Here is a 13013-nt window from a genome sequence, read left to right on the forward strand (position 1 = left end):
GGCTGAGCGCTCAGGAGGCTTTGCACCCTGCAGTGGGTCTTTCTGTGCGTGTGTGTGTGTGTGTGTGTGTGCGCACGCTCACGCGTACACGTGCTAATACTGGGGATTGAACTCAGGTTTCTAGTTGCTGTCCCTTAGCTTTTTCTCTCTACCACCTGAGCAACAACTCCACTTCTGGCTTTTTGCTGGTTAATTGGAAATAGGAGTCTGGTGTATTTGTCTGCCCAGGATGGCTTCAAACCATGATCCTCAGATCTTAGCCTACTGAGTAGCTCGGATTCCAGGCATGAGCCACCAGTGACTGGCTAATCCTCCCACTTTTTACCTAGTGAGTAGCTGGGACTATAGACCTGTGCCACCATGTTTAGCCTCAAGTGTGTGTGTGTGTGTGTGTGTGTGTGTGTGTGATGGGGCTTGAACTCTGGCCTGAACACTGTCCCTGAGCTCATCAGCTCCAGGCAAGTGTTCTACCACTTGGGCCATAGCACCACTATCAGTTTTCTGGTGGTGTACTGGAGAGTCTCACAGATTTTCCTGCCTGGGCTAGCTTTGAACTGCAATCCTCAGATCTCAGCCTCCTGAGTAGCTAAGCTTACAGGTGTGAGCCACAGTGCCTGGCTAGGAATGGGTTGTTATGAAGCAAGTTCAGATGTCTTGTTGCTCTCCTGTTTCCTTCCAGTATGTGATCTCTTCTGCACCCACTCCTGTCATGGCGATGTCATCTGCTGTAAAATCCTTACCAGAATCAAGCACATGCCAATGCCATGCTCTGGATCTCTAGACCCAGGCGACAAACAAACTTCTTTTCTTTATCAAGTGCCCAGACCAAAGCATTTTGTATCATAACCCAAAATGAAAATACTAACATGCCATACATCCCATTTCCTCCAACTTGGAACCTCAAGACTTTCTTACCTGGCCAACTTCTTCCAAGCCCTCCACCTGTTCCTGTCTTGTCAGAAGTTGGGGCCCAGTGAGAGGGGCTGGAGTCAGAACAGGGGCTCACCTGACTGCAGAGCTCCAGGTTCTGAGAATACACTGCAATCTGCCGTCGCGGCAGCTGCTCTGACAAGCAGCTGGCGAACAGGATCAGGACATCAAAACCAAACTTGTCTGTAAACGCTTTGAAGTCACTGGCGACGTTGCTGTGGAACAGACAGCTCTGCAACGACAGGGCATTGGACATCACTGTAGACATTGGACAGCACTGTAGACATTGGACAGCACTGTAGACATTGGACAGCACTGTCAGACATTGGACGGCACTGTCAGACATTGGACAGCACTGTCAGACATTGGACAGCACTGCAGACATTGGACAGCACTGTCAGACATTAGACGGCACTGTAGACATTGGACAGCACTGTCAGACATTGGACGGCACTGTCAGAGCACCTTGCCTGTGGGAGTTGAGCCAAATCATCCTATCCTGGGTTAGGACAAGATTTAGTTCTAGAGGCAAGTCAGGTTAACTCTTAGTCTTGAAGAAGCTTGTAAACGTTCACAGGCTATATGACCTAAAATATTGCCAGGTGCTGGTGCTAAACACCTGGTAATCCTAACTACTGAGGACGCTGACATTTGAGGATTATGGTTTGAAGCCAGCTTGGGCAGGAAAGGCTGTGAGACTCTTAACTCCAATAAAAACCACACACACACACACATACACACACACACACACACACACACACACACACACACATATACAGGAAAGGCTGTGAGACTCTTAACTCCAATAAAACCACACACACACACAACCAGAAATAAAGCTGTAGCTCAAGTGGTAGAACACTAACCTTGAGCAAAAAGAAGCTCAAGGACAACATTTAAGCCTTGAGTTCAATCAAGGACCAGTACACACACACACACACACACACACACTTAATTAAAATATATCTTGCTCCTTTACTGTTTTTATTTTCTTTTTTTTGGTCGGTCGTGGGGCTTGAACTCTGGGCCTGGGCGCTTTCCCTCAGCTCTTCAGCTCAAGGCGAGCGCTCTACCACTTGAGCTACAGCGCCACTTCCGGTTTTCCGGTGGTTTATTGGAGATAGGAGTCTCATGGTCTCTCCTGCCCGGGCTGGCTTTGAACCACGATCCTCAGATCTCAGCCTCCTGAGTAGCTAGGATTACAGGCGTGAGCCACCAGCGCCCGGCTACTGTTTTTATTTTCAAAATGAAGAAAGGACATTTCTTACATTATTAATACATCCATTTTGACATTATTATTAATAACAAATGTTTTGACTTTCCCTCAAAAAATATTCATTCAAATCCTATCAAAACACTTACCTTTTTTACCATTTGTAAGACCTTTATAAGAAGTTTCTATTAACTGTAACCAGAGGGCGCTATAAACTTTTCCTATAGAATTTTGTTTTCTAACCATTATTACTAGGTCCAGATAGAAATATTTCCTAAGAGTGGAGTTAGCTGAATTTACTAAGTATCGTTTATTCCAGTGTAGATAGACATCTGGGAGAATTTTGTAAGAATCGGAATAACTCACAGAAAATGTGCTGTGATAACTTGAGCGCCATTTTGTCTGTGGACCATCTCTCTTCCTTCAAGAAGTCGAGTGAACCAGCAGCCCCTGGTGTCATACCTGACATAGTCTACTTGTTCAAGAACTGTTTGTAAAATGGCTGGAGAGACACAAAATCACTGCATGCTACACAATCCTGTCACAGTTCGCTCATGGTATCCAGTGATTCCCCATTTATACATTCAACCAATAGGTTGAACCGATTGCAAATATTCAGAAAAAAATCTGCCTGCACTTCTTTCTTGTCATCCTTCTGTAAACCACGTAATATAATAACTACTTGGAATTACTTTTACATTCGATTAGGTATTATTAGTTCACCTATAGAGGATTTACAGAACACGGGAGGATATGGTAGGGTACATGCAAATACAATTGTATTTTATACACAGGTATCAAGCATCTGCAGATTTTAATATTCAAAGGGGGATCTTGAAACTAATCACACAGGTCCTGAGCATATATATGTATATACTACATAATATGTATATATACTGTGTATAAACATATTATATAATAAGTTATATAATATATGCTATATATACTATATAACATATACTATATTATATATAGTATATATAATACCAGATATATACTATATATTCATAATGATATATACATGGATGACAGTGAATGTGTAGATATATATCTATATATGTATAGTAAATGTAGTCACTGCAAATAAGCAATCAGCAGTCTATTGTGTTATCAGTGAAAAACATCACTATGTGCACTCAAAGAGATTTGGAGAATTCTATACATTTTTCTATTCTATTATGTTACTGTTATAATTAGAGTGATGTACACTGCAGCTGCTGGTAAAATAGTACAATAGTGAAATACAACACAGGAAGTGGAGGCGCATGGATCCCTCCTCAAATAACCACTGGGTTAAAAGTAAACCATGCCATGCATGTAGCTGAAGACTTTCCATGACCACATGAATGTCTGCAAGTGGGTGCTTCTTGCGTTTCGTGGTTTTGGCATTTGGGGCTTGGACTATTTTCCAGCTGCTTCAAATACCATAAAGTAAGTATACTCTGGAGTTCTGTTCAGTTGAATCTTAACCTCTATAAGTCCCTTGGTGTTTCTGTGTTGAATTCAAGACCAGCACGCTGGCTATGTCAGGGATCTTGTCAGAAAAGCCATCTTTGACCAGCCTCAGACCTACTGAAGCCAATCTGCCTATCCTAGGTGACTGCATGCACACTGCAATCTGTGAAATACTACTTTGTTGACTGACAGATTTTCCTGCAAACCCACAGCCTGGGCTTAGAGCCCTGAGGTGGGACTTGTGCTGACCACGCCTTTCTCACATCAGCTTTAGCATAAAAGTGCCCGTGAGGGTGTGTTGCGTGCTTCTGGGTATGTTGCTAGGGACTTTTATTTAGCAGATTGAGCATGAAAGAATCTGTTTTTTCATTTTGTTCTTCCAGTGATCCTTAAAAACTGGTTGACTGAAATCCATAAGTTCAAATGGGTCATTGACAGAATAAAATTGAAAAATTGTGTGAAACATGTAACAGAGTCTAGAGACACAAAATACTTCTCTTTTTCTACGAAAAACCTAAAACAAAGATCATCAGCAACAATGCCCTTTGTACCGCAATAAATTTGTTCATGCCAGATTCCATGCTACTAGCCTTAGGATAATGTCGAGTTTCATATTGAGAACAGAATTCAACAAGGGAATGAGTAAGAATCTTGAGGAATTCAAGAGGCACAGTCTGTTTGTTCTGCTTTTGTGCCGGTGCTGTTTGCATAGGAGATAATTTATTATTGTCTTCTAGCTACGCAGGGAGTCATGTGCTTGCGATGGTTCTTATGTTGCTGACAAGCTAGGCTGGCCCTGAATAAACAGTACTTCATCATCAACACAATCTAACTGTAGACACAGGTTGGCATTTTATCCCCCATCTGCCTTCTACCTGATAAATTACTGTTTTAGTTACATGTATACAAATACGATTTGTTAATCTGCTCAAATGTCTCCTAAATGTTTCCCCTCACCTGGAATTAAAATTGTATACGTACACATGTATTTTCCATTCAATATACTAAGGGTTTAGAAAGCAAAGAGACCCCCCCTTCCCTTTATCTTACCATCTTACCATTACCTTCTCTGCATGTATGAGTCCAACCTGTAACCAGTGAGTGGAATTTAGAAAGATTTTTTTTTTTAACTCACCATTGCAAATTGGATTGGACTGGCAAAAATATCAGACGAAGCTCACCACTTAGGGAAAATGGCAATCGCTCCATAGAGCTTTGCTACCCATGTTTCCAAAAATCCAATCATCGAACATTTCAGTGGCCACAAGTTTTTCTTGCCTGAGGAATTCCTAGTGTTAGTGTAGGAAAGGTTGGAAATATGGGAAGAAAAGGCTTTGTTCTTTTCTGGCCCAAATTAAGATGTTGATTTCAAGAGCCCAAAGAAAAATGGATGATCAGGGCACGAAAACAGAAATTACTTGAACTAATGTATCAGGCAAAAGATGGAGACATGATCAATCCATTGATGGCATTTGTAGTTGAAAACACACAGACAAAAACAGTGGAAAATTTCATTCTCACAAAATCCTATTTTACTTCTTTCTCTGCTGCACTGAAAAGTGTGATCTTTTAAGCAACAGGTGGTGGCTTACACACACTACCTGACGTGAATGTGCTGGTGTCACCTGAGAACACAGAAGGGCCTCGCTCACTTCCCAGTTTTCCATGTCCAGCTCCTCAGGTCCTTGGGATCCATACTCATAAAAAGCATTTCAGGGTGTCTTCATGAAAAGGAGAAGCTCACTGGGTGAAAGTGCTAAGCCAGAGTTTATTTTTTTAATAAAATGGGGTTCATTCAGAGAGGGAAGAGAGAAACATTTCTGGCTGGCTTTGCAGAAAAGGGAAGCTTCGAACTGTAGCCTTTATACCTTCGGAACCAGGAAAATATAGATGGTCAGGTAAGTCTAGCAACTGGGAGTCCTTAGATAATGATTTCGGCTGGGTAACGTAGGTGAGACCTGCCCTAAATCCAGGTAACTTCCTTCAAGACTTTTCTTTTGCTAGACCTGGCTTTTCTTCTTTCATTCTTCACTCACTCATGAAGAGTGCCAAGATTTTTTTTTTAACCATTTCTTTAATAAAAGCTGATTTAGATAGCTACTCTTTTAATCTTCTAATCTTATAATTTAGCTTTAAAAAGAAAGTGGGCTGAGTGGGAAGCTTAGCTGCTTTTGTAGCTTGCCTCCTGATTTTAACTTCTGCATCTGGCCCTTTTGATATTTGTTAAGAATAATAGTATTCCCTGTCTCCTCATCTATTTTGCCTCAATCTGAAGAATGTCTCTTAAACACCTGAGTACTTGATTTTATGTTTCTTTGGCAGTCTTGAAGTTTGAACTCAGGCAATCTACTATTAGAGCTACTCTGCCAGTCCCAGCTGAGTATACTAAAATGAAAAATTCGCCGGGCACAGTGGCACATGTCTGTAATCCTACTCTGTAGAAGGCTGAGATCTGAGGATCCAAGCTTACCAGCCCCAGCAAGAAAGTCTGAAACACTCTTAGCTCCAATTAACTACCTCAAAAAGCAGGAAGTAGAGCTCTACCTCAAGTGGTAGAGAGCTAGCCTTGAGCAAACAAGAGCTCAGGCCCTGAGTTCAAGCCCCCAGAGCAGCACAAAAAGAAAAAGAAAGAGGCATTCCTATTTCACCATTCTGATATGCTCACTGTCTTCTCAGCACCATCCTTCCGCATTCTCAAAGGAACCGATCACTTCCAGGTTTCCAAGTCCAAAAAGCACCCGACTGTGCTAGTGAACTGCCTTTACTTGCCTTACATCTCCTGGGTTTCTCCTAACTCACTGGTCACTCAGTCATCTTTGTGGATTGCTCTTTCTTACTGCTCCACTAAATACTCATCAGACTCATTTCTCAGCCTGTTTCTCTTCTCTCTTTACAGGCTCCTTGGGGCTCTTATCCAATCACATGGCTTAAAATCCTTCCACCAACCAGTGGCCCGGATTCTCTCCACCTGGGTTCTCTCCAAGTCTAGCCACAGTCTAGCCACAGTGACATCTCCATGTAAATATCTAACCAGCTTCTCAAATACAGCTGGGCCTACCCAGCTGGTTCTATAGAGTATCATTAAATGGCACCACCACCCACAGTTACTCAGGCCAGTTGAATTAACTGCTGATCATTAGGAATTACGTTTTTCCCTTCACTCCTTACCTAACCCATCAGCAAATCCTATTAACTTTGCTTTCAAACACACTTCAAATCAAAGCCCATCTCTCCTTTCGGTCTCCACTGTGGTCCTAGCCCCACCTACCTTTATCTCTGGCCAGAACTGAGTGGCAGCTTCTCCCCAGGCCTGCGGGTAAACTCCCAAGATCAGTTCTCCATCCAATATCAAGGGAGACTTTTTAAAAAAAATGTAAGTTGAATAATGACACTCTCTTAACTCATTTGAAGTTGCTCCAAGAAATAATAGTAATAATAAATGTATTTATATATAATGATACCTAATATTGTTTTACTTTCTTTTCTTTTATTTTTTTTTTGGGTCCGGTCTGGGGCCTGAATTCTGGGCCTGGGCACTGTCCCTCAGCTCTTCAGCTCAAGGCCAGCGCTCTACCACTTGAGCCACAGTGCCACTTCCGGCTATTTTCTTTTTTGCTGAGGAGTTGAACCCAGGGCCTCATGCATGCAAGGCAAGCGCTCTACCACTGAGCCATCTTCCCAGCCCCCTGTTTTACTTTCCTTAACTAGGAGAAGAAAAACTTAGCATTCATGAGAATAAGCGTTTGAATAAACCAATGAGAAAAAAGTAGACCCAACAAGATAGGAGATAGCACTTAGAAAACACAGAAGACAATTTACAGTTGGAAAGCGCAAACAGCTAATAAGTAACTGGAATCATTCATCAAAAAAATTCTATAAAATACAATTTTCGCTTTTTTCTTAGCACTGGTAAATATTTCCAAATAGGCACTCTCATACGTATTTCTAGAAACCTTTCTAAAGAAATAATTGATACAAAATGTATGGACAAAGCCATTAGTGGGATTACCACTTTCATAACTGAAACCTGGAAATAAGAATCCATCTGTCCAACAACGGGGCAAGGCTGGGGTTGAGAGAGGCAGGGGTTCACAGGTAAGAGCCATTACTCCCAACATGCAAGTCCACGCTTGTTTAATGATTTTCAGAGGACAGAGAGCCTCAGAAACAGAGCTCACCGATCCATAACTATGTGGTAAGCACAGAGATGGCGTGGATTGCTGAGTTACCCAAATTTAAGAGTACAGTTTGACATTTACACTCTGCATGGATTTATTTCTAGAGTGAGGGTTATTTTTAATATCAAGAGTAAGGAAAGTGTTGATGTTTGAATACTAATGCTCTGACTGAAGCCTTTATGATTTATGCTGAGGTTTGTATACTAATGCTCTGACTGAAGCCTTTATGATTTATGCTACCAAAATTCTGTTATGATGTTTAAAATATTCAGCAATAATAAAGTCTGATAATTTTGACAGGACCATGATTTATGAGAGCACAAAATGCATAAATTAAGAGATTGTATTTATTCTGTGTTTCATATATTCTTTAATTGGCAAGCAAAGATATTTTCCACTTTTGGCCTGAGACATCTTTTTTTTTTTTTAAATAAGATGGTGAGGATATCTTAGTTGTCAAAAAAACAAAAAACGTCACTGGGTCTATAAAAATCATGTTACACATTGTATTTTGAAAATAGAGTTGGGGCGTATTTTGATTCCTTGTAGCTAGAGTTTTTGTGAAAATTAAAGATGCTACAATATGTAAATTAATGTGTAATACACAATATACAAATATAATTTTATTTATTCATTCATTGTTTTAAAGCAGTAACTAGTTGTGTTGACTTGAATCACTATAATGTTGCCTAACGAGTAACATGATTAGCATTACTGCTTTGTTAAGCATACAGGTGCATGAAGCTATTCTGGTTTACATGATTTACATCACAAATTAATCCCTGTTAAGTCCATAACACTATCTCTGTACTGCACTGAGGAAATGGAATCATCCGGAGGTTGAGTGCTAATATCCCACAGCTCATAGGCATGAGAAATGGGACACCAACTCAGGGACGCTTTTCATTATCTTTAAGTAGTTGTACAGAGGGGTTTCAATTCATGTTGAATTGATCAATGTCACCCCTTCCATGGTTCATAATATTTAGCATGCATATGTGAAAATGGACTCAGGTAACTTGAGACAGTAGACGGTGCTGGGAGAGAAGGAGTCGAACGATGGAAGAGTTGACACTGATTTGAGGCCGTGTTGAACTCTTATGTTAACTCTGGGCCTGGGTGCTGTCCCTCAGCTCTTCAGCTCAAGCTACCACTCTACCACTTGAGCCACAGCACCACTTCCAGCTTTTTCTGCTTATGTGGTGCTGAGGAATTGAACCCAGGGCCTCATACATGCAAGGCAAGCACTGTACCACTGAGCCATCTTCCCAGCCCCTATCTCTTATTTTTGAAATATGTAGTAGAATTTGGACCACAGTCTAACCATCAAATAAAAATCATAGTAATAACTTTTTTCCATAACTCTGTGTAGATATAAAAAAAAAAATCCCTGTTGGCTGATTTTGAGTCCTGACCCTGAACACTCCTGGCTTGATTTATTTTCCTTTGTAAAAATAAGTCAACTTGCTTGAAGACAATGTCAAGAAGGTGGGAGACCTACCTTTGACTCTGGCTTCCCCTTCCTGATGGATGGAGACCACCAGGCAAGTCTCCAGAACGCCTGTAGCCCATGGACAACTCCCATTCCAATGCGGCTAAGCTGTGTCAATATTAACCTGCCCAAATGAAGATCAGACTGCCTCCTTTGTTCCTCTTGCTCCTCACATGGGGAGCACAATATGGCTCTTGTCAGAGGTGCTTTATCATTTGGGCTCAAGGAAACTGTCAGTTCGGGATTCGTTCTTCATGGGCAGATATCCCGATGGGTCTAATGAGGCCTTTCTGCTGACAACTCATTTGCTAAAAATACCCAACCATTACCAAGTTCAAATGGGGAATATGGGTGTGTCTCTTTTGTGCTCAGCCCAAGCAATGTCTGGAATTCATTGTTTCTGAAGTTAAAATAAATCTATCCATCAAGATCCACACCTGTCACCGCCTGTCCATGTGTCCTTGCTTTGGATGTACTTGCTCATGGATAAACTTTATGGCATCCCTAAATTGGAATCTAATAGGGTAAACACCAATCTTGGAGCACACATGCAGAGCCAACAGTTGTGTGTGCCATTTGTTGCAATCGAAGCTAATTACCAGACACCCCCCTCCTGAAGACAGATAACTCTGGCGTGTGTGGTTTTAATTTTCTGTGGAGAAGTCTTGTGCAGGAGGGGTCTGAGGAGATCTTTTTCAGGTAAGGACTGTTGGGGTACTTCTCTTGGCCCCAAGATATAGGAACATAAATTCTCACTGGCCTTGCATGAGGAAACCTAGAGAATTCTTACAGAAACCTGTGAAGAGCTGGGGGAAAGGGGGAGGTTGCTGAGTGTGTGGGTGCCACCTGCCTCTCCATCTTCTTCTGGCTTTACCCACTTCACTGCAGCCAAGGGACATCTTCCAGAGGGGGAAACAGGTATCTCTGGAGTCACAGATTGGGTGTCAGTTTATTTCTCTTTGGTTGTGTGAGAACCCTGGAGAGAGATCTCTGGCTGTTCTCACTGGCCCTGAGATTAAAAGAAAAAAAAAACTGAGGCAAAGGGCTGGGAAGGTGGCTCAGTGGTAGAGTGCTTGCCTCGCATGCATGAAGTCTTGGGTTCCATATACACAGAAAAAGCTGGAAGTGGCGCTGTGTTTCAAGTCTAGAGTGCTAGCCTTGAGCCAAAGTAGCTCAATGACAGTGCCCAGACCCAGAGTTCAAGCCTCAGGACTGGCGACAAAACAAAACAAAACACCTGAGGTAGACAGGAAAGATCACAAACCGCATATGCAGCATCATTATGATGGACAGTGGGATAAGAATGACATCCTAAAAGAAGGGAGTGAGCAGGTAACCCCGTAGGAGGGTACATAGATGTCAAATATGAAGTTTTCTCTTTCATTCTGTCTTTGCCTCTGTCTCTCCTCTGTCACTGTTGCTGTTTGTGGGTGTTTCTCTCTCTGTCTCTCTCTTTCACACACACACACACACACACACACACACACACACACTATAATTTGTCAAATCCCCATTTTAATTCCAGCCAGCCAAGTCTAGTCACAAGGAGAATCATGATTCTTGGAAGATACTCTCATTTTTTCCATGCTATTTTAGGCCCTCACTTAAAAGGGTATTATAAAGAGGACAACACATCTATGAAAGCGTCAAGCCTAGAAAATGAAACATATGCTTAATCAACTAAAATTACAGGTCATAATCAGACATAAAAAAGGGTAAAGTTTTGTTTTTCTTCTTTCCAGTCATTCTAAGGGACCGCCTGCGGCCTCCCGACGCCTTCTGAAGCTCCCGTCTCCACCACCACCTGAAATGTGTGTGGCTCATGATTTGTGATGCAGGACGGATGAGCTACTGCATGTGCCTTCAAGGCAGAGAATCCTGGGGCTCACTCTGACAGAACAACAGTACTATTTACTAGATATTTTAAACAAGAGTTATTTATAGAAGGGCTGTAAGCAAGCCAAATCCAGAAAACCAAATCTAAATTCATAACAAGTGAACAGACGCATCATCTCTACGAGCAAGCTCTCACCGCCCGGGCCCTGGGCTGAGGGCTGGTGACTCTGGGCTCCAGGGGCTGGGTATGGAGGAGAATTCCTGGCTTCTAACCACGGGTAGCAGTGGCAACCCTTCTTCCCCACTGGTGATATCCACTGAATCCAGGCATCGTCAAACATGCAGTTAAGAGCCACTGAGTAAGAGGAGAGTCGTGTGAACTTAAAAGACAAGTCATACACACCTTTACGGGCATTTAACTACACAGAGTAAGACACGTGGTTAATTCTGCCTGAATTGAGGATGAGGACGGCTATAAAAATAAACCATGAAATAAACCGTGAAAACTATGTGCTAGCTGACCAAATATTTCCTTTTCTAGACTGGCAAACATACAAGATCTTTATCAATTGTCTTTTAGTTTAGATGGGTGAACCTACAAATTACTAAATGGAAATTGAATTCTCTTAAACAAAGAAGGTAGCTTGATGGTTTTAAAGACAAAAAGAGCCAGGATTATTTTTTTTTCATAAAACATCCACTTCCCACTTCGGAGACATGAAGTTTACATAAGTAATTTTTTTCTTTCTAGCCAAGTTTTATGATTCCAAATCAGTTATGGGTAAACAGAACAATTTTTTAAACACTATGATTATTCTGTGTGTGTGTCCTTGTCTGATGCAGAACTTGGCCTGGGCTCCGTCCCGCAGCCTTATTTGGCCCAAGGCTGACACTCTACCGCTTGCACCACAGCTCTGCTTTTGGCTTTTTGTTGGTCAAGTGGAATAAGAATCTCACAGACTTTCCTGCCGAGGCTGGCTTCCAACCTTCATCCTCAGAGACTGGGCCTTGGAAGTAGCTGGAATTCATAGGCATGGGCCTGCGGCATCCAGCTCTTAAACACTACATTCTGTATTCAGGATTTCTGAAAATATATAAACCTATTTCTTAACCCCAGGTAACCTAAAATGTGGCAAATCTTTGAGGGAATCACCAAATATCACAGAGCCCTTGGGAAATTCAAGTGCTTAGTGAATAGATATCTTAGGCTATGTAGACAGATGAACCAAAACCCATTTTCTGGGTCTTAGTTATCTTAGCCCATGTATCTTTATCACTGATTTTTCAGCCCTGGCTATATTTTGCAATAGCCCAGTGAGCTGCTAAAAACAAAAACCAAACACTAAAAACTCCCCAGAACAACAACAAAAAAAAAAACCCAAGCACTCGGAGAGCCCATTCCAAGAGATTTATATTAAAATAGTTAAAAAGCCACCTGGAAAACTAATATCTCATGCCTGGAGGAGGCTGAGACTGGGAGGAGTGCTATTTGAGGTCAGCCTGGGCAGGTCAGCTTGGTCTCGGGCAAGCTTAAGACTCCATGGACACCACTGGGCGTAGTGGTGGTGGTGGTGGTGGTGGTGGTGGTGGTGGTGTGTGTGTGTAGGCCTGCCATCCCAGTTACATCAAGAAGTATGAATAGGTGAAATCAAAATCTAGGATCAACTGGGCAAAAAAGCAGGATTCAAAAGCAACCAGAGCCAAAAGGGTTAGAGGTAAGACTTAAGCAGTAAAGTGTTTTCCTTGTAGGTACCAAGTCCTGAGGTAAAATCCCAGGACTGCAATAACTAATATATGATATAATGTGAAGTCTAGGAATTAGTCTATTTTCCAGAATTGCTTTTGTTGCTCTTAAGTACAGGAAGAGTTAAGGCATATTTTCAACTTGGGTTGTCTAGACAGTTTTGAT

The 13013-nt window shown here is 41.9% G+C and overlaps 1 protein-coding gene across 1 annotated transcript in view; it reads right to left on the reverse strand.

Moving 5' to 3' along the window:
• The window catches only part of Prune2 (prune homolog 2 with BCH domain), a 181151-nt gene that overhangs the window by 82007 nt on the left and 86131 nt on the right, over positions 1–13013 (reverse strand). Inside the window, exon 7 of the mRNA XM_042665612.1 lies at positions 1007–1162. Within this exon, the coding sequence (XP_042521546.1) occupies positions 1007–1162 (156 nt within the window). The remainder of the gene's footprint in view (positions 1–1006; positions 1163–13013) is intronic.

This window comes from Dipodomys spectabilis, unplaced genomic scaffold, assembly GCF_019054845.1.
Source record: "Dipodomys spectabilis isolate Male_0828 unplaced genomic scaffold, ASM1905484v1 ptg000335l, whole genome shotgun sequence".
NCBI lineage: Eukaryota > Metazoa > Chordata > Mammalia > Rodentia > Heteromyidae > Dipodomys > Dipodomys spectabilis.